General features: G+C 37.3%; 1 protein-coding gene across 1 annotated transcript; it reads left to right on the forward strand.

Annotated features, from left to right (window-relative positions):
- Nucleotides 1-26,514, forward strand: VCPIP1 (valosin containing protein interacting protein 1). The gene is made up of 3 exons (XM_067712174.1): nt 1-3,026; nt 12,045-12,131; nt 21,103-26,514. Exons 1-3 carry the CDS (start codon nt 314-316, stop codon nt 21,969-21,971), a joined length of 3,669 nt encoding a protein of 1,222 aa, XP_067568275.1. The 5' UTR covers nt 1-313; the 3' UTR covers nt 21,972-26,514.
- The last annotated feature ends 239 nt before the right edge of the window (nt 26,515-26,753 follow it).

Consider the following 26,753-nt stretch of genomic DNA (forward strand, 5'->3'; position numbering starts at 1 on the left):
AGGTGCGCCTGCGCAGTCTCAGTGAGGGCGTGTATGTCTGTGTGTCTGAGGGAGAGAGAGCGAGAGCGAGTGAGTGTGAGTGCGGGCTAGGGTGGTGGCCGTTACGTTCGGGGCAACGGCTACGGTAGTGGAGAAGCAAGAAGAGAAACAACGTCCGGCGCTTCCGCCTTCGCTTAGGAGGAGGAGGAGCTGGTAGGGAAAGGAAAGTGATTCGCCCTGGGCCTGGACTAGACCGAGTCGGGCCGGCGGGGGTTTGGCTATGAGCCTTTGAGGGTCGCTTGGGACGCGGAGCGAGACTCGGGAGCCGAGAGCTATGTCTCAGCCGCCGCCGCCGCCTCCGCTGCCGCCGCCGCCTCCTCCCCCAGAGGCTCCGCAGACTCCGCCGTCTCTGGCGGCGACGGCGGCGGCTGCTCCGGGAGTGCTCTCGAAGCGGAGAGACCGGAGAATCCTCTCCGGGAGCTGCCCGGATCCGAAGTGCCAGGCGCGTCTGTTCTTCCCGGCCTCCGGTTCTGTCAGCATCGAGTGTACCGAGTGCGGACAGCGGCACGAGCAGCAACAGCTGCTGGGGGTGGAGGAGGTGACCGACCCGGACGTAGTGCTGCACAACCTGCTGCGGAACGCGCTGCTCGGGGTGACAGGGGCACCCAAGAAAAACACGGAATTGGTAAAGGTGATGGGCCTTTCCAACTACCACTGCAAGTTGCTGTCGCCCATCTTAGCTCGCTACGGAATGGACAAGCAGACAGGCCGGGCTAAGCTTCTCCGGGACATGAACCAGGGCGAGCTGTTCGATTGCGCTTTACTGGGGGACCGCGCCTTCCTCATCGAACCAGAGCATGTGAACACGGTGGGCTATGGCAAGGACCGCTCCGGAAGCCTCCTGTATTTGCATGACACGCTTGAGGACATCAAGCGGGCCAATAAGAGTCAGGAATGCCTCATTCCAGTGCATGTGGACGGGGATGGACACTGCCTGGTGCATGCTGTGTCCCGGGCTCTAGTAGGCCGGGAGCTCTTCTGGCATGCCTTGAGAGAGAATCTTAAACAGCACTTTCAGCAGCACCTGGCCCGATATCAAGCCCTGTTCCATGACTTCATTGATGCCGCTGAGTGGGAGGACATTATCAATGAGTGTGACCCTCTGTTTGTACCACCTGAGGGTGTTCCCTTGGGCCTGAGGAACATCCACATATTTGGCCTTGCCAATGTGCTGCATCGCCCGATTATTCTGTTAGATTCACTCAGTGGCATGCGAAGCTCTGGTGATTATTCAGCCACCTTTCTGCCAGGCCTTATCCCTGCAGAGAAGTGCACTGGGAGAGATGGTCATTTGAACAAACCCATCTGTATTGCCTGGAGTAGCTCTGGTAGAAACCATTATATCCCCTTGGTAGGCATAAAAGGGGCTGCTTTGCCCAAACTGCCTATGAATTTGCTTCCTAAAGCATGGGGTGTGCCTCAGGACCTCATTAAGAAGTACATCAAACTTGAGGAGGACGGTGGTTGTGTTATTGGAGGAGACAGAAGTTTGCAGGATAAATACTTACTTAGGCTTGTTGCTGCTATGGAAGAAGTCTTTATGGACATACATGGTATCCATCCTAGTTTGGTGGCTGATGTCCATCAGTATTTCTACAGGAGGACAGGGGTGATAGGAGTTCAGCCTGAAGAAGTCACAGCAGCTGCTAAAAAAGCAGTAATGGATAATCGCCTTCACAAATGTTTGCTCTGTGGTGCCCTTTCTGAACTTCATGTTCCTCCAGAGTGGTTGGCTCCGGGAGGGAAACTGTATAACCTGGCAAAAAGTACTCATGGACAGCTGAGGCCTGACAAAAATTATAGCTTTCCCTTGAACAATTTGGTTTGCTCATATGATTCAGTGAAAGATGTTCTGGTACCAGACTACGGATTGAGTAACCTGACAGCTTGTAATTGGTGCCATGGCACATCTGTGCGAAGAGTCAGAGGAGATGGGTCTATTGTGTATTTGGATGGGGACAGAACTAATGCTAGGTCCACTGGTGGCAAATGTGGTTGTGGATTCAAACATTTTTGGGATGGTAAAGAGTATGACAATCTACCAGAAGCTTTTCCTATTACTTTGGAATGGGGTGGAAGAGTGGTCAGAGAAACAGTATATTGGTTCCAGTATGAAAGTGATGCATCTTTGAATAGTAATGTTTACGATGTTGCCATGAAACTTGTTACCAAGCACTTTCCAGGTGAATTTGGGAGTGAAATCCTGGTTCAGAAAGTTGTCCACACTATATTGCATCAGACTGCCAAAAAGAATCCTGATGATTATACTCCTGTAAATATAGATGGTGCTCATGCCCAAAGAGTTGGAGACGTACAAGGACAAGAGTCGGAGTCCCAGCTCCCAACTAAAATTATTCTTACCGGACAGAAAACAAAAACTTTGCACAAGGAGGAGTTAAACATGAGTAAGACTGAAAGAACTATTCAACAGAATATTACGGAACAGGCTTCTGTAATGCAGAAACGAAAAACAGAGAAGTTAAAACAAGAACAAAAGGGGCAGCCCAGGACTGTTTCTCCCAGTACCGTTCGTGATGGTCCTTCCTCTGCACCTGCCACCCCTACCAAGGCTCCCTATTCACCAACCACTTCTAAGGAGAAGAAGATCCGAATAACAACTAATGATGGACGACAGTCCATGGTTACACTTAAGTCTTCAACAACGTTTTTTGAACTTCAGGAAAGCATAGCCAGAGAATTCAACATTCCTCCATATTTACAGTGTATTCGATATGGCTTTCCTCCTAAAGAGTTAATGCCACCCCAGGCAGGAATGGAAAAGGAGCCAGTTCCTTTACAACATGGTGACAGAATTACAATAGAGATTCTAAAAAGTAAAGCCGAAGGGAGTCAGTCTGCAGCAACACACTCGGCCCACACTGTGAAACAAGAAGAGAGTGCTGTCACTGGTAAACTGTCATCTAAGGAACTTCAGGAGCAAGCTGACAAAGAAATGTACTCCTTGTGTCTTTTAGCAACGTTAATGGGTAAGATCAATTTAACTCAGACAGTATTTCTTAATTGTGAATGTAATATGCTGAGTTTTTCTGATGTCTTCATGGAAAAAAATGGTCATCCTAAAAACTATCTGATTATATATTTTAGAAGAAAATTATTTTCTTTAGTTTTTTGACAGTTAGTGGATAGATGTTAGTGTGATTTTCTATTGAGTAAATATTAGGAAAACGTAACTAAGAAAGTGAAAGTAGTCCCTAATTGTCACCAGATTATTTAAATATAATGTATTCTTGTAATTGTTTTTTTAAAAATAGGCTTGTAATGGATCCATTTAAAGGCTTTTTCATTTTTTCCCCCTTGGCTCTATTGAGCCTGCCCACCTTGTCCCTTTTCATTTATTTTTAAATTTCATTTTCCTGCGTGTCATGTGATTTCAGGACTTCCTGTTTGATGAATTGCAGTTTCTGGGTTTATATGCTCACTGTACTCCCACCTAATGGTCTCTCTCATCCATTTCCTGTTCTCCCTTTCCCAGTTCATCACATTTTTCTTATTTGTACATTAGGATTTGTGTTTAAGTAATTTCCTTGCTCGGTGACTCTTTGCCATGAATTGTAATGAACTATTATAACTGAAGAGAAACATAAGGAACCGAGGTAGATATTAACGGGGTTGCTTAAGAAGCATTTCTTTTTAATAATTCAACACAAATTAAAGGAAAATAGATTATCAATCAAATATATGATTTAAAGCTTTAGATGATTTGGGAAATAATCCAATGGTGTACTTTTTACATTATTTTTATTGACTAATCTTTGTGTTTAAATTACTGTTAATATGCTTTATTAAGGCTTGAAATAGAAGTAAAATTGAAATACATTACATATTAGAAGGGCCTTATTTTTGCTGAAATGAGAGCTTTCAACTGGAAAAGTGATCTGGGTTTTGATTGTGTTTTCTAAGAGTACTAAATATCAGTGAATTGGTCCTTGACCTTCCAAAACGAAGATTATTTATTTCTGGCTTGTTAAGTTTAGGGGCCTAGTAGTTAATAGGGGATCTAAAAGCCCTATACAAATTTATAACTTAATATTGCTGACTTTATTTTGGCAGACATAGTCATTGAATTGGGGGCTATGTCAAGAAATGTACTAGCTAGGCACTTTGCATTTTTTTCTATCTCTTAAGAGTTTTTAGTTTCTTAGAGACTGCGCGGAATAAAGGAAAAGATTGTGAATTTTGGAGTGAGAAAGACCTAGAATTTGAATTCCAGCTCCACTACTTGTTAATTTAGTGATTTCAGGCAAGCTGCTTAACTCCCCAGTAGTACTTCAGTTGCCTCCTATCCACAAGATACCCCTTGTAGTTGGTACATAGGGCAACAGCAAAGTACTCCCAGAACTCCGAAAATTTAATAACATCATTAATAACAGAATGGATAAACTTAGATATGTGCTGAAGGCACTTTTAAGAAAACCAACAATCTCCCAGGTCAAAACAGGAAAAGAGGTCTTTCTCCATAGAAGAGGAACTCTTGAGAATGTGGCTCATATATAACCTTGGATGTTCAGCACCTGGTATGATGCCCAGCAGGGAGTGGGCACTTTGAAATGTTTTTTTTTTTATTGAATTAAATAGATGACATTAACATATCCAAAGAAAGGCTGTGTCAGCAGAAATGGAATGGATGGTCAGCACTGAACACTGAAAAAGAGTTGAAAAGCAGAGTTTGGCAATGTTTATACACTGCTATACAAGGGGAAAAGATACATCAACTGGGGTTCGTGAAAATTCTGGTAACTAGAAAGGTAGTCTCAATTGAGGGGCAGGAGTATTTGATCAGTTCTCACTGTGGCCTGGCTCAAAGATCTGAATCCCTTTACTGATTGCACAGTCACCAAGCATCTAGTCTGATCACTCATTTAGCTTCCTGATGTAAGTATTGATAATACAGGTGAGAGTGCAGGTGAGGATTATATTCACTTGGAAGGCTGTGTTCTCCATGTAGATTAATAATTTGGCACGGGTGAGATTATGATCAGTAGTCTAAAAGTCTGGTTAGCATAATATGTTTCATAATGAAAATTAGTAAAATATAATTCTCATTTACAGTTAGTCACTTTTTGAGGTTGGATTGAGGTTTCTGGACCTGAATATCTGAGTACTGGACTGTGGACTGCAATGAGTTGACCAAGATAACGTCGTCTTGTTACGATCTCTTCCCTCTTCACCTCCAGCATTTATGTTGCTGCCCCTACAAACCCACACATTTCTTTAAGTCTCCCACTTCTACTTCTGACACAGAATTTAAGCATAAAAAGAGTGTTTTGCTAATTTTATGGTGGTGGTTCTTGAGAGACTTTCTGCTTTAAAGTACTAAGACAGTGCCTGGCCTCTATTAGTTCCTCTATAAACATTAGTTTTCTACCTCTAATTCTCTCATAACTGTATTTGAATTACATAGAAGATTTTTTTTTTTTTTTTGGCCCCCTGGCTTGTGGGAACCTAGTTCCCCAACCAGAGATTGAACCCATGCCCCCTGCAGGGGAAGTGCAGAGTCCTAACCACTGGACTGACAGGGAATTCCCTGGAAGATGTTCTTAATTAAAAGTGATAGGTTTGTAAAAATGTCAGTTTGGGGTTAGCTAAGTAAGTACACACAGCCCTGTGTAAAGAGTGCTGAGGAACTCTTGATGTTTAGATTGGAGAGGGCTGGAAAATGGAAAATGACGGTTTATTTAGAAAATTGCAAATTTCAAAGTGCAGAAATAACTTTGTGAATTACCAAATGTGAGCTAAGCTGCTGGTATGTTGGTTTAGAAAATAGCTCATCAAGCTTTCTGCTGTTCAGATAGCTGCCTCCTTCTCACTTAGGTTAAGGCTTTACTACCACTTTCTTAAAGAGGTTGTCTCCTGACCACCTTATCTAAGGGTTTGAGAGACCTTTGCTAAACCACTCTATTACTGCACCCTGTTCAATTCCCTCTTAGCACCTGTTATAAGTTTTCATTATCTTGTTTGTTGGTTTACTTACTCATTTGCCTCCCCCATTATAAATGCCACAGAGGCAGAGACAGTAGCCTGTTTTATTCACCGATAAATACTTTATCACCTAGTACAGGCCCTGGCACTTATTAGGTGCCAAGTACATGCTTGTTGAATGAATGAATGCAGATTATGTCAGCAAAATGAACATCTGCTGTGAGCTAGAGATTGTGTTGTAGGTACAAAGATGAATGAGACATGGTCCTTGCCCTCCATAAACTTACCTGCAGGGTCTCAACTGAGGGCATCCCATACTTTTATAGTTTTCATTTATAATTTTTATACATAGAGAAAAGGAAGCTGGAGATCTGTTGATGAAAGCTACAAAAGTATGGGGGATATATAGATAGATAGATAGATAGATAGATAGATATAGGATTGTGTGTCTTCATTAAATAGGCTGACTTCTTGATAGCCAGGGACGTGTGTGTTGCCTATCTACTGTTTTTAAGTAGGATATTTATTAAATAGAATTTATATCTATTATTATTTGTATCAACGAGACTAAGTGAGTACATCAATCTTTTGCTCAGTTCATGGAACTAGTCACTTTGAATCTAACAATGGTAGTTTAAAATGAAATAACAGTGTTCTACCTGTAATATTTCACAGATTTTAATCTGCTTTATCCAGACCACTTGGACATTATTAAACAGTTTTTTCAGACTGTTATCTTCATTATTTATACAGTATGTGAGTGACTTTAACTCTGGCATTGCAAAATATGTAATTAAATTTTCTTATAGACCAGTTTTTTGTGGATTCTATTTTGTGGTAGATATGATAGATAGTAGTACATCATCCACCGTGAATACTAGGCTAATTTCTTTTTTATTAATATTGTATTCCACTAACTTTTTAGTTAATTTTCTCTTTTAAGAGATAAAGACAGATTTGTGAAAAACGGTTTGTCAGTTTTATACATACTTTGTCAGAGTTGCTGTAATGGAATTAGGCTATTTGTGAGATATTTACCCCACTTTACTTACAAAGGTTAGCATCCTTTCAGGGGTTGAGAAACTTGTGTGATTTTTATATACCTTCTGTCTTTCTTAAAGAACTGTATGAGTTTTTAGTATACATTTTTAAATTACACAATATTTTATAATTTCATAGTAACTGCCTTGGGCTTTTCCAAAATCACACGTGGTATTCAAACACTTATTTTTAAGATGACTTGGGGTCTGAATATCATTGCATCTTGAATTTTTTCTTCAAATATTGGGTGAAGGACGTTTCAAATCTAGATAGGACTTAATGCATCTGTTATTCTTAACATACACTCTGGTAACCCTTCCAGTTGATTTGTAGACAGCATATTTCTAATGGGGGAGCTGTCATAAAGTTGAATAAAAAGAATGCATATAGATGTATCTTAAGGTAAATATGTACCTTCAAAGTATGATATTATAAAATCACCATTTATGACATAAGTGATAAATGGTGATTTTATAATATCATACTTTGAAGATTAAGTTAAACATCAATTCTATTTCCTTTATTCCTTCACATTTTTTTAATTATAAGATAATATTATTTTTAAAAATTCAAAGATCTCAAGTATGTATAAAGTAGAATATAGTAGTTTTCTTTAACATTTGTACTCCCCAGAGAGAATCAGACTCTGTGTGTGTGTGTGTGTGTGTGTGTGTGTGTGTGTGTGTGTGTGAGATAAATATATCTTTTAATGGCTGATGATGACACTAAAAGACACTTAAGGGACTGAGTATAAGGAGAGAAACAAGCATGCCTTTCTTAGAAATGGTTTTGACTATTGATAAGGTAGATACAGTTTTAGATGGGAGGATCTGCAGGAAGGGTGGAGAGATGGCAACAATTTTTCTCAGCTAATGAATACCTTTAGGATTCTTCTAGTAGAAACAGCCCTATGTTCCTACTTTAAATTTACATTTTGGTCAGTTTATTTTATGGTAATAGGAACTTGAGTTCAGAATTAACTTAGGTATTTTGGGGGGGAACTTAATAATATATTTCATATATTTTTTATTTGTTTTGTTTTTTTAATATATTTCATATAGATGTTAGATTTTAAAATTTACTCACTTGTTGAAACTTCAAATTGCTTTTTAAAATATCTAAAGTTAGAAAATTGGAACGATGACCTTTTAAACTCACTTTTAACCCATGATTTTGTTACTAGTAGTAAAAATTAGAAAAACAATGATATTTTTAAAATGTTTAATTTTAACATACTTAAAAAAATTACCTCTTATTAAAGAGGAAAAAAATTAGATAACCAAAAGAAAAAACATCCATAATATCACTGCCATATATAATAACTACTGTTCAGGTGAGAGAACTGAAGACTATTAGGAAGGATTCAAGGAAGACGAGGTATGAACAGAGCTTATCTATGGTGGTGGTATAGACTTTTTTCTACATTTATACATATATGCAGTATGTTCAATATAAGTATTTTACTGTTGTACTATGAAGAAACAGTTGAATTATAAAGCAAAATTAATTGGAGACTAACAAAAATATGAATTAGTATAGTATTTGTTAGATGCTTTACCAGACTAGTCCTGTTCTCTAAGAATTTGTTTTCCAATGAAATGGTAGAAGAGTTATTCCTCCTCCCCCTTTTTTAAGCAGTTTTCAAATATGGTGTTATTAAGTATGGTCACCATGTTGTATATTACATCCCTGTCACTTATTTATTTTATAACTGCAAGTTTGTACCTAAAAGCCTTTACTTTTGTTTTTGCTATGATTTTGTTTTATTAGATTCATGAAGAGGTACAGATGGTACCATTAGTTAACATTTTATCCATATAACATTAAAGAGCAGTTGTCGTTGTGCTGCTTCAATTAAGTTTTTCATGGACATCTCTCAGGCATTATTAAAAGAAAACCTCATTTATGCTAGTATTCATTTCACGAATTCTGAGTGCTACTAGCTCTCCAGCATTGTGCCAGGCCCGGGAATAGAAAGTGAAATAGGCCACTGACCTTTTCCTGACTCTGAAAATCTTCTGGTCTAGAAGGGGAAACAGAAAAGTAAACTGAGTTAACCTGCAGTGTGATCAGGGCTATGGTGTTTATATGCATGGGAGCATTAAGGAGGGTACCTACCTAACCACCACTGAAGAAGAATCCTAGAGGAAGTGACACCTAAATTGAGTTTTAAGGAATACATAGCTATTACTGGTCTTTGGGGAACTGGAGCAATTTGGTGGTGTTGCTTTGTAGAAATCAAGTTAGGATATGATGAGAGAGCTGTGAGATAGGAGCAAGGGTAAGGAATCTTAGGCTGCCTTTTATGCCGTGAGAAAGGAGCTTGGACTTACCATATGGTTTGGTGGAACCATTAAAGGTTTAACTCTGAAGGCTGTATGGAGTAGAGATTTGAGGAGAGTAAGATTAGAGGGAAAACCAATTTTGAGGCGGTGGCAGTGCTTCAGGCAGGAGATGGGCCTGAACCAGGTCAGTTGTAGAAGGAATGGAGAGAAATGTAGCAGAGAGCCATCTGTGACTGATGGGGGACTTGTGCAGTGTCACAATCCTTGCTTCCTGATCTCTGATCCCTTTTCCTGGTTCTGTTTCTAACAAACATGACTTCAGTGGAAGTGTGTATATACCAAAGGAAATAATTTGCCTAGTTTTTCTTTCAACCAGTTGTTGATGCCATGGATTTCTATGAGAGTATGGATAGTTCTGCCAAATTTGTTGTAACATGATTTGACCTTTAGTAGAGGTTTAGTATCAGTGGAGAAGGTATAAGCTGTGGAACGATATACAGGATTCAGATCCAGGCTTTGCCACTTACTAGCTATTTGATCTAGCGAGAAATATTTAAACTCTCTGAGCTTGTTTCTTTTTCTGTAAAATTGGGCTCAGTTTGGAGGAGAAAACGAAATTATGTGAAGTGCCTGATCAGAGCTGGGTAGACAATAGAGATTTAGGTGGTATCTATCCTTCCCTTAAAGCAATAGAGTATCCATGCTCACTGGGGCCATATAGGTCTGAAGGGGGTGAAAATTGGTTCTTGGGGGAGGGTAAAATAAATCTTACTCTAATGAAAAAAGTACAGATATACATATAGTATGTAAACAGATAAACAGCATATCTGTAGTATGCAAATACCATGGTCGAGGCAGATTAGGAAGATAATGGATAATTCTTAGGTAGATAATGAAAACACAAGGTTGATAAACAGTTCAATAGAGTTATTACTTTTTAGAGTTCTGCCTGCTTAAGTAAGGAATAGTTGGGTTTGTAAAGTATCAATATTAAGAAACATCGTTTTTCTTACTAGTATTTAGGTGTTCAGTTCTGAGGAGTTTACTATTTTGGCACCCGTTTAGATTTTTTTTTTTTTTTTTTTTTTTGGCGGTACACGGGCGTCTCACTGTTGTGGCCTCTCCCATTGCAGAGCACAGGCTCCGGACGCACAGGCTCAGCGGCCATGGCTCACGGGCCCAGCCACTCCGCGGCATGTGGGATCTTCCCAGACCGGGGCACGAACCCGAGTCCCCTGCATAAGCAGGCGGACTCTCAACCACTGCGCGCCACCAGGGAAGACCCCATCCTTAACTTTTTATTTGAAACTTCTTATTGATAATAGGCACTGTCAAAGGATGTTCTTGAAAACAACGTTTTTGTGAAATAGTGGGTTGCTTATAGCTATTTTGTGGGCTTCTAATGTTTATTCTAAATCTCATCAATAGGTCATTTCCCCCCTAAATTTCTGTTTTAAAAAGTCAACTTTGCAACAACAAAATACATTAATTACTTATCTTCAGTCTACCTATTTACTTTTCTCCCTAGTCCTTTCCATCTGTTTTTATTAGTTTTAACCTAAATATAGAATATATTTTTTATATTCTACTTTAAAAACATAGTATCTTTCTGTAACCTTTTTTGTTGTTCTAGTCCACAGTTGCATACTAGTTTACTTTGAACTGGATTGGGTCTTCATATGTATTTTGTTTAATATGCCCATTATTGACTCATGCAGCTTTAAAGACACTTTTTATTTTTAAAGATGTTGGGGGTAGGAGTTTATTAATTAATTAATTTATTTTTGCTGTGTTGGGTCTCTGTTTCTGTGCGAGGGCTTTCTCTAGTTGTGGCAAGCGGGAGCCACTCTTCATCGCAGCGTGCGAGCCTCTCACTATCGCAGCCTCTCTTGTTGCGGAGCACAGGCTCCAGACATGCAGGCTCAGTAGTTGTGGCTCACGGGCCCAGTTGCTCCACAGCATGTGGGATCCTCCCAGACCAGGGCTTGAACCCGTGTCCCCTGCATTAGCAGGCAGATTCTCAACCACTGCGCCACCATGGAAGCCCCTAAAGACATTTTTGAATTAGTTCCTACATTTAAAAATGGGGGGACTTACCTGGTGGTGCAGTGGTTAAGAATCTTCCTGCCAATGCAGGGGACATGGGTTACATCCCACATGCCGCGGAGCAACTAAGCCCGTGCACCACAACTACTGAGCCTGCGCTTTAGAGTCCGTGAGCCACAACTACTGAGCCCACGTGCCACAACTACTGAAGCCTGTGCGCCTAGAGCCCGTGCTCCACAACAAGAGAAGCCGCTGCAATGAGAAGCCCACACACTGCAATGAAGAGTAGCCCCTGCTCTCCGCAACTAGAGAAAGCCTGCGCGCAGCAGTGAAGACCCAGCACAGCCAAAAATAAATAAACAAATAAATAGAAGACATTAAAAAAAAAGGGGGGAGAATTAAACATTAAAAACCTGGATTTCTGGCTTCTCTTGAAATGCCATTTGATATTGAAACATTGGGCCTCTACTCTTCCATGACAGCACTTGGCGATGGCTGCCATCTTAGATGGACCATGCATTTTCTAGTCATGTTCCCTCATTCCATATCACTTCCTATATGTTGTATTACACCAGACTGCATCACTCACTTAGGAGGTCTGCCTTGCGATCTCTGTTCAAGGCTAATCCATATTAAAGCAAGCCTGGGTTGAACTCTCTTGTTAGTTGCTAATACTGTATCTTTATTTTACAGGAGAAGATGTATGGTCTTATGCAAAGGGGCTTCCTCACATGTTCCAGCAGGGTGGCGTATTCTACAATATTATGAAGAAAACCATGGGTATAGTTGCTTTCTGATTTTATTCTTAGATAATATCTCCACTCAAGCTATTCTAAGATTAAGAAAGTTCAGATAATATTCTTATGAAACTATTTCCAGTGTTAATATTAGGTACATATTTTTCTTTATCAGTCTGCCTAGTTAAAATGGATTATTATCCTGATATGGTCAGCTACGTTTTCTGCTATAATATTACTAAAAATCTCCTATCACTTTCTTTCTCCTGTTTTCTCATTTAAGTTATGTATATGATCCTTAACAGCTAAAGACAAATTGTGAAATTAGAGGCCGATTTGTTTATAATGCTAGTGACTGTCCCAGAACCAGATAATACAGTGTTTTTTTGTTGTTGTGTTTTGACTATGATTACTATATACCTCAGTATTTTCTGGATTCTAGGAAACAGCTCACTTTACATTTAACCTCTTTTCACATTGGGTATACATTGTTTATAAAGATATGTGCAAGTGTATAACTGTATCTTCACAGTTTCAAGAGAGAGGTTGCCAGTATGTATGTTTGGACCCCATGTGTTTTATCAAAAATTTGATGTGAGTACTTTTGGCCCCAGACTTTATCACTCTGGCTTATCTCACTTTCTTACCTACCTGACCTCTGTAGATATTAAGTACATAATCTCTATTTTATGTTTGTTTGTTTGTTTTCTTTCTCATACACTTCTTTTTCCTTCTTAAAAAAACAAAACCCAACTTGGCTATTGTAGAAATATTGAAACACATAAAAGTAGCAAGAATAATGTAATGAACCCCTATTTACCTACCACCCAGGTTCAATAATTATCAGTACATTTCTACCTACCCCATCTCAAATGGACTGTTTTGAAATAAATCTCAGACATAATTTCATCTGTAAGAACTTCAGTATGTATTTCTAAAAGTAAGCACTGTTTTTTTTTCTTTTTAAAAAATAACCATAATACCATTATCACATCTAAAAAATATGAACAGTAATTTTTAAGATATCACCAACTATCCAGTCAGTGTTTAAATTTCCTTGATTTTTGATTGTCTCAAAAAATGTTTTTTCTTTTGATTTATTGAATTGGGGACCAAAGAATAGCCAGCTGGCCAGTTGCCTTGCTTCCTTCCTTCCTCCCTCCCTCCCTCCCTCCCTCCCTCCCTTCCTTCCTAAGATAGGATTATTGAAACATAATTTGCATACAGTGAAACTCACCCTTTTTAGGAATACAGGCATGTGAATTTTGACAAACATACAGTCACATAACCACTACCACAATCAAGATATAGAGTATTTCCACCATTCCAAAAAAGTCGCCTTGTGCCCCTTTCTAATTAATCCCTTACCTCTCCCCCTAGGCTCTGGCAACTACTGATTTGATTTCTGTCTCTATATGTTTTCCTTTTTCATATCACCGTATAAATGGGACCATATCGTTTAACCTTTTGTGTCGGCTTCTTTGATTGAGCACAGGGGTTGGCAAACTCCTACCCGTGAGCCATACCAGGCCCGCTGCCTGTTGTATATAAAGTTTTATCAGAACACAACCACACTCATGTTTACATATTGTCTGTGGCTGCTTTCGCAGTGCAGTGGCAGAGTTGAATAGTTGTGACAGAGACTATATGGTCTGCAAAACCTAAAATATTTACCAGGTTGCCCCTTTACGGAAAAATTTTGTCAATTTCAGTTTTTAGCCTAGTGCTTTTGAGATTCATCCGTCTGGTTGCATGTAGTTTATTTGTTTTTTATTGCTGAGTATTATTCCATTGTATGTATATATCACATTTTAAAAATTCCATAACCAATTGAAGGACATTTAGTTTGTTTTTAGTTTTTGGCTACTATGAATAAAGCCACTATAAACATTTGTGTACACATCTTTGTGTGGACGTATGTTTTCACTTTTCTTTGGTAAATACCTAGGAGTGGGATTGCTGAAAAATGTGGTAAGTATATGCTCATCTTTATAAGAAACTTCCAGACCATTTCCAGATTGGCTGGACCATTTTGTATTCCTCCAGCACTTGGTAGTATTAGTTTTTTTTGTTTTGTTTTGTTTTTTGCAGTACGCAGGCCTCTCACTGTTGTGGCCTCTCCCATTGTGGAGCACAGGCTCCGGACGCCCAGGCTCAGTGGCCATGGCTCACGGACCCAGCCGCTCCGCGGCACGTGGGATCCTCCCGGACCGGGGCATGAACCCATGTCCCCTGCATTGGCAGCTGGACTCTCAACCACTGCGCCACCAGGGAAGCCCTCTCTTGCTTTTTTGCACTGGCTATAAATTCAGTGTTGAATAGAGTGGTGAGAGTGGATATCCTTGCCTTGTTCCTGGTCTAAGGTGGAAAGCATTCAAACCTGTAGGTTTTTCAGAAATGCCCTTTGTCAGGTTGAGGACATTCCCTTCTATTCCTAGTTTATTGATGGTTTTATAGTATCGTGAATGGATGTTGAATATTATCAGGTGCTCTTTTCCCACATCTATTGAAATGATCTTATAAGGGCTTTCTTTTTAGTTTGTTGATAGTGTGAACTACATTGATTTTTGACTGTTGAACCAATGTCACATGCTGGATTCTTTTCTTTCTTTTTTTATAATCCATTAAAAAAATTTTTTTTGTTTATTTATTTAGTTTTGGCTGTGCCAAGTCTTAGTTGTGACAGGTGGGCTCCTTAGTTGCGGCTCCCGGACTTAGTTGTTGTGGCTTAGTTGTGGCTTGCTGGCTCCTTTAGTTGCAGCTGGTGGGCTCCTTAGTTGCGGCTCACGGGCTCCTTAGTTGTGGCATGTGAACTCTTAGTTACGCTGTGCATGTGGGATCTAGTTCCCTGAGCAGGGATCAGACCCACGTCTCCTGCCTTGAGAGGCAGATTCTTAACCACTGTGCCACCAGGGAAGCCCCTTTGCTAATATTTTGCTGAATGTTTTTATGACCGTATTCATGAGGCATAATAATGATATGTAGTTTTCTTGTAATGACTGTTTAATCAGGGTAATGTTGGCTTCAGAAAATTGAGTGGGGAAGTGTTCACTCCTTTTCTGTTTTCTGGTAGATTTTGTAATAGCTTTCATATTATTTCTTTCTTAAATGGTAGAATTCACCAGTGAAGCCATCTGTGCTTGGAGTTTTCTTTATTGGATGGTTTTTAACTATGAATTTAATTTCTTTAATAGACTGCTCTTAAGGTTATTCCTTTCTTCTTGAATAAGCTTCGTTAGTTTTGCCTTTCAAGAAATCTGTCCGTTTCATCTAAGTTATCAATTTTATTGGCATAAAGTTGTTTATAATATTCCCTTACTGTCCTTTTAATGTCTTCAAGGTCTATAGCTCTGTCATTTCTGATATTGGCAATTTGTGCCTTTCTTGTTTTGCTGACTAGTCCAGCTAATGGTTTAGCAGTTTTATTGATCTTTTCAAAGAAACAGCTTTGGTTTTACAGGTTTTCTGCATTGTTTTCCTCATTTCATTTTCTTTGTCTTCTGCTATTATCTTTACTTTTTCTTTCTTATGCTTCCTTTGGATTTAATTTGCACTTCCTAGTTTCTTTAAGTAGAAACTTAGATTATTGATTACAAATTTTTGTTTTCTAATATAAGCATTTAAAGCTATAAATTTCTCTCTGAGCATCCCCCTGCCTTTTTTTTTGCATCCCTTTTTTTTTTTTTTTTTTTTTTGCAGTATGTGGGCCTCTCACTGTTGTGGCCTCTTCCGTTACGGAGCACAGGCTCCGGACGCTCAGGCTCAGCAGCCATGGCTCACGGGCCCAGCCGCTCTGCGGCATGTGGGATCTTCCCAGACCGGGGCACGAACCCATGTCCCCTGCATCGGCAGGCGGACTCTCAACCACTGCGCCACCAGGGAAGCCCTGCATCCCTTTCTTTTTAACTTTACATCTTTTTTTTTTTTTAAATAACTTTCCATCTTTCACTTCATTCTACCTTCTGAAATATATCAATACCAGTTAATTTTTTTTTAAATAAATTAATTAATTTTTGGCTGCGTTGGGTCTTTGTTGCTGCGCGCGGGCTTTCTCCAGTTGCAGCGAACGGGGGCAACTCTTTGTCGTGGTGCACAGGCTTCTCATTGCGGTGGCTTCTCGTTGCAGAGCACGGGCTCTAGGCACGCAGGCTTTAGTAGTTGTGGCACGCGGGCTCAGTAGTTGTGGCTCGCAGGCTCTAGGGCACAGGCTCAGTAGTTGTGGCACACGGGCTTAGTTGCTCTGCGGTATGTGGGATCTTCCTGGACCAGGGCTCGAACCCGTGTCCCCTGCATTGGCAGGCGGATTCTCAACCACTGTGCCACCAGAGAAGCCCCAGTTAGTGGTTTTTAAAAAGTTATTACTTAATTATGATTGATGATAGGGCTCCCAGTAATTGGGGTAAGTATGCACTGTCTTTCATAGGACTGAAAATAACTTCCCTCAGTTGTTTTTGTGTGTGGGAGGGTTGTGGTGGGTGGTGTGGGGATGACGCTCTTGATTATTTTCTAAATAGTTTTTTGGTTTTGGTTTGAAATTATTTTTAAAATGTTAGCTGTGATGCTAAGACAATTTAATGCGGGAAAGAATAGTTTTATCAGTGAACAGGGCTGGGACAACTGGATATCCACATGCAAAAGAATGAAGTTTGACCTCTCCTTCCCACCAAATACAAAATTAACTCAAAATGTATAAAAAAACTGGAGTATGAGAGCTAAAACTAGAAAGCTCTTAGAAGAAAACATAGGCATAAAACTTCTTGACTTTGCATTAGGCAAAATCTTTTTAGATATGACACCAAAAGTACAAGCAAAAAAATGTAGCTAAATAAAAACAAATTTTTGTGCTGCAAGGACACCAACATGAAAGTGAAATAACAACTCACAGAATGAGAAAATTTTGCATATTATATATCAGATAATAGATTTGCATCTAGAATATAAAGAACTCAGCAGTAAAAAGACAACCCAGTTAAAAATGGGCAAAGGATCCAGAGAAAATATATAAATGGCCAATAAGCACATGAACTGATGCTCAACATCATTAACCATAGGGAAATGCAAATCAGAACCACAATGAGATAGTACTTCATACTCACTAGCAAGGCTATAATCACAAAGACAGATATTAAGAATGGTGGGCAAGGAAATCCTGGTGGGAAAGTAAAATAGTGCAGCCGCTTGGGAAGAAAGTCTGGCAGTTGCTCAGAAGATTTAAGATGGAGCTACTATATAACCCAGCAATTCACTCTTAGGTGTACACCCGAGAGAAATGAAAGCGTGTCCACAAAAAACTTGTACACAGATGTTCATAATAGCATTATTCATAGTAGTCAGAACTGGAAACAATGCAAATGTCTATCAACTTAGACACTGGATAAGTAAGATGTGATATATCCATACAATGAAATATTACTTGGCAATAGAAAGGAATGGGAATGCAGTACTGATACAGACCACACTGATGAACCTTGAAAATCTTATGCTACATGAAACAAGCCAGAAACAAAAGACCATATATTGTATTATTTTACTTATATGAAAAGTCATATAAATGACAGAATAGGCACACCTAGAGAGACAGAGAGAGTAAATCAGTGGTTGCCTAGGGCTGGGAATGGGATGGGGGAGGAAATGGGAGTGACTGCTAATGGGTTCAGGGTTTCTTTCTGGGAAAATGTTCTAAAAGTGATTGTGGTGATGGCTACACAACTCTGAATATGCTAAAAAACATTGAACTGTACACTTAAAAATGGGTGAGCTGTGTGTGAATTATATGTCAGTAGAGCTGTTATATTTTTTAAATGTTACCTGTGGTATTTATTCTTATTAGGAGGGAGTTTAGAGCTCTGGAGTAGGAACATCTGATACTAAATTTTGGTTCTACTACTTATTCCTGTGTGACTTCTAAGTCTCAGTTTCTCTATTTGTAAAGTGGGTATGATAATATCGGGGTTATTATTAGGATCAAATGAGATTGTGCACATAAAGCAGTTAGCAAAGGGCCTGGTACCTAATAAATACTTAGCTAATGTTTGTTATTATTAGAATCCCAGCTGTTATTTGCAGAATTATTTTTAAAATTTTTGACTGTAACACAGACATTTGAAATGGGTCACCATCAGAAAATCATTTTACCTTTCAAAATATAATTTCATCTGATATTTGTGGTAAAATGTTACCTCTATTTTTAGGACAGATTCATGTGGCAAATCATTATCATCATCCCGTGGTCAAAGAATCAAAGCATAACAAGCCCTCCTCACCCCCAGACATACACCCATACCCTCCAAAAATTGGAAAAGAACATAATTCTCTTACTTTGTTCAAATCCACCCTAACAGATGGATGGTTATATCTACATTTGAACAGACATATTGCCCAATATAACAGATAGACTTTTAATATTCCTATTCTTTATGTTTGGAAAGTTATTTTTAAATTAATTCATGCATTGTTCTGGTGCACTTTAGGTAGTTTCCAGTTTTTTGATGTAAGAAAGAATGTAGCTATAAACATTATTATACATGTCTTTTGGTGTATATGTGCAATAGAATTGTTGATATATGATATAGAAATTTTAATACACCTTGATTCTTAAAATTCAAAGGACTATATAAGTGATATAAAACCTAAATGATTGTTTAATCACAACACAGTATTTGTATTGATTTTTCAACATATATTTTAAAGTTTTTTAATAATGTAAAAAGTCTAGAAACTATAGAAATAGGGAATATCACCTATAATTGCTAAATACTTGTCTTATACATGCATTTTTTGGTCATGATTGTAATTCCAATACTTAGATTTGCTTCCTGCTATTTTCCTGTATTATGCATATTTTACTGTATCAATGAGGCATCATAGGTTACTTATTTATATCAGTATTAATAGCTGCATATTACTTCTGTCAGGTAGATAGACTGTAATTTTCTTAACCCTTCTCTTCTTGTTGAAGCTTAGATTGTTTCCAGTGTTTCATTGTAAATAATACTGTGATAAACGTGTGGGACCGTGATTCTTTCCAGGGATAGCCAAGGGAAAGCATCACAGTAGCAGCCTGGAAACGACTACAAACCCTTGTGATCTAATATAGAAATTAAAACTATTGACTGCATGATGTATATTAGGCACTGTGGTATGTGCTTTGCATGTGTTCTCATATAATCCTCAAATAATTAGTTGAAATAAGTACTATACTCATTGTTATACTTACCTGATTGCATTATAATTGTCTATTGACACTCGTCTCCATCTCCTAACAATTACATTTTATTTTGGAATCTTCAGGGTCTACTTTAGCTCCTGGCATATAGTGAGGCTCAATAGTTGTTATCTATTGAAATGATTGTTTAAAAGCTTTTCCTTGGGGCATCCCTGGCCTTACCATTCAAAATTCTCTTTTTTGCTACCTTTGTTTCCTGAGCTATGGTTTACAGATCTCTGAGGTAGGGGATTGGTAGGAGGTAAACTGATTTAAGGGTTGTACTCTGAAAGGTACTATTTAGACATCTCTGATTTTAATTTTTGTACATCTATTTTTGTCAGTTCTCTCTGCCAAAAATGTGCCAAGAGGAAATTCTCATTAGATTTTCACTTATCACTGAAATGAATGTTTATTTGAACTTACTATATGGTATTTATTCATTTGAAGTTGTTTTTTTCTCTGATTATTTGGAATATTCACAGTAAGATACATTAGAACCACTCCGTAGCTTTTTTCAGAGAGGAAGGGACTATTCTTAATAACCTGCAAAACTGGAGAGAGACTACCTAAGTGCCCACAAAGCATTCCAGAGTTCACTCATCCTTCCCCTCTCTGAATTTCTGTAGTACTTACTAACAGTCTCATTCATTTTAAACTAGTTTGCTTTTGCCTTTATATTTTGCCATAAACATACCCATATATTATTAAAAGTTCATTTTTTTTAAACATAGAAAATTTATGGTTTCATAAAAGTTGAAAAGCCTTATTTTTGCATATTTGGAGTCTATACTTAAAATGTAAAGATATTGGATAGCTTAAAACACACATGCAATTTTTTTATGCCCAGGCTGGAAAAAGTATAAAAATTTGAAATACCATGTAGTGAGACCAAACTCTTCAGCTAGAAAATAAAGGGAAGCCTGCTTTAAAATTCTTACCCTCTACTGCTGCATTGACTGTGAGAAGGTATATCACACTGGGCCATTTGAAGAGCATCCATAACTCACTCTTGTTTTGGTGGTTCTGATCTGCCAGAGAGGAATAAGAGTTGTAACATGAAGTACAACTATTTCAAAGGAATTGAATTGAATACAATGTTATTAATCTTTTGTAACCAAATGTCAGTTCTTCCAGTTATACTTAAGTCACAGTGCCTTCCTTAATCCTAGCTTTCCTAAATGTGCCTCCACACCTATTTAATATGGAGTATCTTATTTTGAAAGTTCATACTTTTTATATTTGTGAAAAATACATATATATACACAGAGAAAACTTTTATTCTGGTATTCTGTAATTTAATAGAATCACTTATGATTTTTAATTCAAGACACTGCGCAACATATGTACACAACACTTTGCCCTTATAGGTATTTTTAAAGTTTATAATTTGAATTTTACTAAATGAAAGTATATTTTCTTATTACTTTACTATGAGCAAATGCTTTACTAACACAATTGCTAGTGTTTTTCTTATGCAAGCTGTTTGTTTCAAGCCTAACAAACAGGTTTGTTTCAAGCCTAACAAAAGGTTTGTTTCAAGCCTAACTTTCCTAACCTTGTGATAGGTTAATGATATATATTTTTCAAATCCCCTGGGAAACTACATTAAGGTTTATGGTGGTATTTCTTTTTTTGTAATAGCATTAAATTCTATTAATAAGTGTAATAAATTATTTGCTAATTAAGTTTGTTTTGAAAGCTGTTACCTGTAAATTATTATTGGAAGTTTACTATTTCAATTATAATTGTCTTTACTACACCTTTCAAGTAAGATTTTAATATGTTAAATTCTTTTTCCTCTCTTCAGGTATGGCTGATGGCAAGCATTGCACTTTTCCACATCTGCCTGGCAAAACCTTTGTCTATAATGCTTCTGAAGATAGGCTGGAGTTGTGTGTGGATGCTGCAGGACATTTCCCCATCGGTCCTGATGTTGAAGATTTAGTCAAAGAGGCTGTAAGTCAGGTTCGAGCAGAGGCTACGACAAGAAGTAGGGAGTCAAGTCCCTCACATGGGTTATTAAAACTAGGTAGTGGTGGAGTAGTGAAAAAGAAATCCGAGCAGCTTCATAATGTGACTGCCTTTCAGGGAAAAGGGCATTCTCTAGGAACTGCATCCAGTACCCCACACCTTGAGCCAAGAGCTAGGGAAACTCCAGTTGTAAGGAAGCAGACCACAGGGACACACTTTAGTAGTTCCATTAAAACAGAGCCTTCTGTATTCACAGCTGCTCCTAGTAACAGTGAGCTTATTCGAATAGCTCCTGGAGTAGTTACAATGAGAGACAGCAGGCAGCTTGATCCTGATATGGTTGAGGCCCAGCGAAAAAAATTGCAGGAAATGGTTTCTTCTATTCAGGCGTCGATGGACAAGCACTTGCGGGATCAAAGTACAGAGCAGTCACTGTCTGATCTTCCTCAAAGGAACGTCGAAGTTGTGAGTCCTTCTGTGAAGTCTGGGAGTCTTCAGACTGGCTTACCTGAATCTTTTTCTCTAACTGGTGGCACTGAAAATTTGAACACGGAAACAACTGATGGCTGTGTGGCAGAGGCACTGGGAGCAGCACTTGCTACAAGGTCAAAAGCACAAAAGGGAAATTCCGTGGAGGAGCCTGAAGAGATGGATAGTCAAGATGCTGAGATGACAAACACAACTGAGCCAATGGATCACTCTTGATTTAATTAGAGGCTAATAAATGCAGAATGTTTATTGTGAACATGTAATATTTGTTGGCTGGGCCACATAACTTGATTAGTCATTAAAAATCTTGTACGTATATAATTCAAAGATTATATCTTGTTATTCAGTGCATGATAGCAAGTGTGTGATTGGCAATAGCTTTTAATATACTGCTGCCCAGGCTGGCTCTAAATTCCTATAAATTAGTTATTAGATCCGCTGAAATGACTTTCTTCCATATATGTGGTTCACTGTAATTTTAATTCCATGAAAGTCTTAATGTTTAAAACATGAAAATTCTCTTGCTACTTATGTTTGATTTCTGAAAAGGCTAGGGCTGGGGGGAAATAAGATTTTGCTAATGTTGATGTCATCAGGGTAACCATTCCACATATTTATTAGCGTGTCAAAGGATTTATGTAAATTTGAAGGTTATCTGAAGTAAATTGTATCTTGAAATTCATAAAAGGATATATTAGACACTGGGATCCTGACACTTTTGTGAACATGAACACATTCATAGAGATATATATTCTTGGTGAAACTATCTTGAGAATGTAGTGTAATGATATAACATTTTGCTGATTTGAGCAAGGTTGGGGAAGATAACTATTCTAGAATGATAAAGTCAATGTGATTCAGTAATGTTGCTGTCTGAGCCAACACAGCCAAGTGTGTGCTCTGTTGTTGATAATATGTTACCATTATTTTGAATCCTGGCCTGGTCAAGTACTACCAAATTTTTGTCCTTTAATCTTGCAGAAAAGTTGATTGCAATGTGTGGTAGAAAATAATAAAAATAATGGTAGCAGTAGTTAATCTCTAATTTTCAGAGTTTGTCAGATTCACAGAGCATTTATAAATAAGAATTTATCTTTATGAATGAGTTACATTGTTCTACAATTTCGATCAATGGTATTTAAGCTTGTATATGCTAAATGTATTTGAGCCCCTTTGAACCAAAAATGTTTCCCTTTTTTCTTAGAATCCATAAGATTTTCTTCATTTGTTGGCTTCACTTGGATTTGGATGCAAATTTGACTGCGTCATACCCTGATCAACCAGGCATTTGCTTAAATAGTGTATTCATCAAATCTTTAGTGCCAGTTTCCTCAAGAAGCAGCTTTCACGTTTACTCCTTAAAGAATGTTTATCCTGAGACTGGTATTGCACTATTTTATCCTATTCTGCAAATCTGTATTCTGAAATGTACACGTTAATCCATCTTTTTCCTCTGTTCACTGAAATTAAGTTGAATTTGAATGGATGAAAGACAAAATGTATGTTAATACAATCTCTTATCTAGAGCATTTAAAGCCTGGCTCTCTCTGTTTGCTCGTGTTAACAGATGCAGAACCGTTTGCATTTCAAGAAAATGTACATCAGAAATTATATTATCAGGTGTTTTAAAATGTCAACCTGTTGATTCATAAGGAATATAGACAGAACTTTAACTTGTGTTTCCAAATAAGGGAGTTTTTGGTTTCTTTCTATGAAAGTATCTCTGATGAATTCACTTATTAAGTTAACTACTTTATTTTGAATAGGGAAAGAATGGAGACTCTAGATATTTTGCAGGTGATATCTGAGCAAGATACATATTTGGGTTAGTTTTATCACATTATCACATTTTTAAAACCATATTGTCTCCATTCTTCTTCTAAATTTACTTTCAGATACCTCTCTCTATGTCTATAAATATAAGGAAATTTTAGAACTTTTATATTGTGTACTAGTTTTGCATAAAGAACTGCAGCTACCAAATAATATTTCCCATTTGGTTAGTACAGGTGACTTCTGTGTGTTAAATTAAAAATTACAAATATCACTAACCACTATAATTATTTTTGGGTTTTTTCAGCCACTAACACCCTCCCGCCCCTCCATCACCACATACTTTTTTTAGTCTAAATACAGGAAAACTGGTTAACAAACGAATGCATTGCTTCCAGGTAAATGATATAATCACCTTTCAACAAATATTTTCTTCACCTGTGGCTCGGTATGTTTAGTTAATAACTGACAAATATAATTTCATAGCATAAAGTAAAAATATCAGATGCACATTTTATCTCCCTATTAAATACTTTTGCATTTAGTCAAACTAGAATGCACCTGTGAACATTAGAAGGCAGGCTAATCTTTGACAACACTATTAATTTCTCTTGCCAGAGCAGTGCTATTTAGAAGCTGGTTAGGTGTGAACATTAAAATAATAGTTTGGGTTCTCCCTTGATAAAGAATAAAAGGCTCGATTCTGAGAATGGTCAGGTTTCTTGAAATTATTTTAGATAACTGAAATTTGGTTGCAGTAATTAATGGTTTTTGAGAAGTGGGCCAGGTATCATCTTCACAAAAAAGTTTTAGAGCAGAATTTCTTTAAGTTCTTGACTACCATCGTTTGCCCTTCCATATGGTTATCATAATCAAATACATAATTATAGGAATGATTATTTTATTAGTACTACCATTTTAATACTACCAGGACATCCGCAACTTTGAGTCCAACCTAGGGATCATAAATTAGTTGAAATATTTTCTTAGCCCTACATGTAATGTTATAACTCTAATTCAGTCCTATAGTTAAATTCTATTTGCAGTGTTTAACTGAAAATTGAAGTAAATTTTTTTCTTCACTAATCCATTTTATAGTTAGTCATACCAAGGTTGACTATATGACCCAAAGTCCAGGTAGAGTTGAAGATGATGTGTGTCTAGAATACTGGTTGTGAGAAACTGGTTGAAATTGAAGAAAACAAGACACTGTCAAATATTATGAGCAAGAATATAACGAACTCCAAGGGAATGGTTACTCAGGAACTAGTTAAAGAGCAAGCCTAAGGCCCATTTCCCCTCCTTTCACTATATTTCAGGTATTTTATTGGAAAATGTTAAGCTCAAGACCTGAGAAATTTAGCAAGTGCTATTGACTGTGAAACTTGCTTTATATCTTCTGGTGATTTTGTTTCGTTTTTACAGTCAAGCCTACTGCTTGCAATTAAGATAACAAAGTGAAATGCATCTATGATTCCCAGCCACACAGGTCCTTATTGCCATTATTTTTAAGAATCTAACTTTATTGGAAATTAGCAAACTTTTGCATATGGTCTCTTACCTCAGGGAAGATCACTTACTAGCAACTCACATACTAATAACAGGTTTCTGAGAATTGTACTGACATCACATGTTAGCTACTAACTGCAAAGTTTATAACAGTATTATTTTATGTAGTTACCTACTAATAACTGGCTGCTAGTGAACATTTCTCTAAAAAATTTAGACCTCACTACTAACCAACCTTTAAGTATGAAATAAACTTACAACTTCTGTCTTTAATTAAGCTTTGGTCAATATAGTGACAATATCATAAAATGTTTATTTCAGAATATCAATACCATTTGGTCTTCATTTTTCAAACAGGAATTTTAATTGGCCCAGACATAAAATATTGCAGAGCAGATATTGAGAGATTCATGGTTCTCAAAACAAGGTTTCCATATTAAGATTTTCATAAAAACCTTTGCAAAATCAGATTAAACTCCACTCATCTTAATATGAATTTAAAATTACCTCTTATAACAGTAGTAGTGAGATACATACTCTAAGTTGGGGTAGATATATCCTACATTTCCAGGTTATCATGTAATTTAACAAAATTGCATAACCTCAAGGCTCTTAATATAATTTTTCAAACCAGAACTATTCACTTGAAAACATACCACAGTAGAATGTTTACTTAAGAAATAACAAAAGGGGCTATATCACCAATGTAAGATTTGTAGTTAATTGTAAGTTCTGCCATTCTTAATAATTCTTTGAGATGCTAAGTGTTTCAATTCATATTTAATGATACTTAAATTGTGAGAATTTTAATGTTTGCTCCAAAATAGCAGAAATTGTAAAAATTGTGAATTATTGGAGAAAATGCCATTACTTGTATATCTGACATTTAACTTTTTAAATTATGGAGTCTACATGCTTTTTAGTATAATATTAATACGATGATTCTCTTGTAAAAGAAAAGGAAAACTAGTAAAAAAAAAGTTTTAGTTGATGTTATCTGCTTGTGAGTATCAATTACTTAGTATTTAAAAATTTTAAGGTATTGCATACTTTTCTTTAGAATGCACAAGTCCCTTCCTGAGCTTTTATGCCTGTGGTAGAGCAATAAAGGACTGAAAAGGTTGTCAGTATTTTCAGGTTTATTTGACTTTAAGAATTAGTGCCAAGAGCTGGAGAGTCTGCTTTTTAGAGGGAAATGTTATTAAGAATATGTAAAAATAAGTGTAATAGTGTAAATATTTAGAAAAAATTAAATAGCAAGTGCTTTAACTGCTCAATAAAACAGTATAGATGTTCTACCATCCCTAAAGCACTGGCTGTTATCCATTATTTTCTGATTTTGTGATTGCTGTATATATTACACTTGAGTAATAAATAATTGGTAATAGTGTATTCCATCTATATAGAGTTCTACAGCACACTTCACTGTACAGTATTTGAAGTTTTCTTTTGTATCAGTAATAAAACTATAAATTAATACATAGTTTTCTGGAATTATACCTAATTATTATAATGCATGAAAATATAGTTCATTTTTATAAAGGAATTCTTAGTATAATAAAGTTTATTTGAAAACTTCCTTCACTGGGATATCATATAGGGACAGTGATTTCTCCCCTTAGTGCAGATTTCAATGCAAATGAAATGGACCCAATTAGAAAAGAGTAAGCAACATTTCCTTAGACATATTACATAATTGGGTCATGTGATGCTTAC

This window comes from Pseudorca crassidens, chromosome 17 (assembly GCF_039906515.1).
Source record: "Pseudorca crassidens isolate mPseCra1 chromosome 17, mPseCra1.hap1, whole genome shotgun sequence".
Lineage (NCBI taxonomy): Eukaryota > Metazoa > Chordata > Mammalia > Artiodactyla > Delphinidae > Pseudorca > Pseudorca crassidens.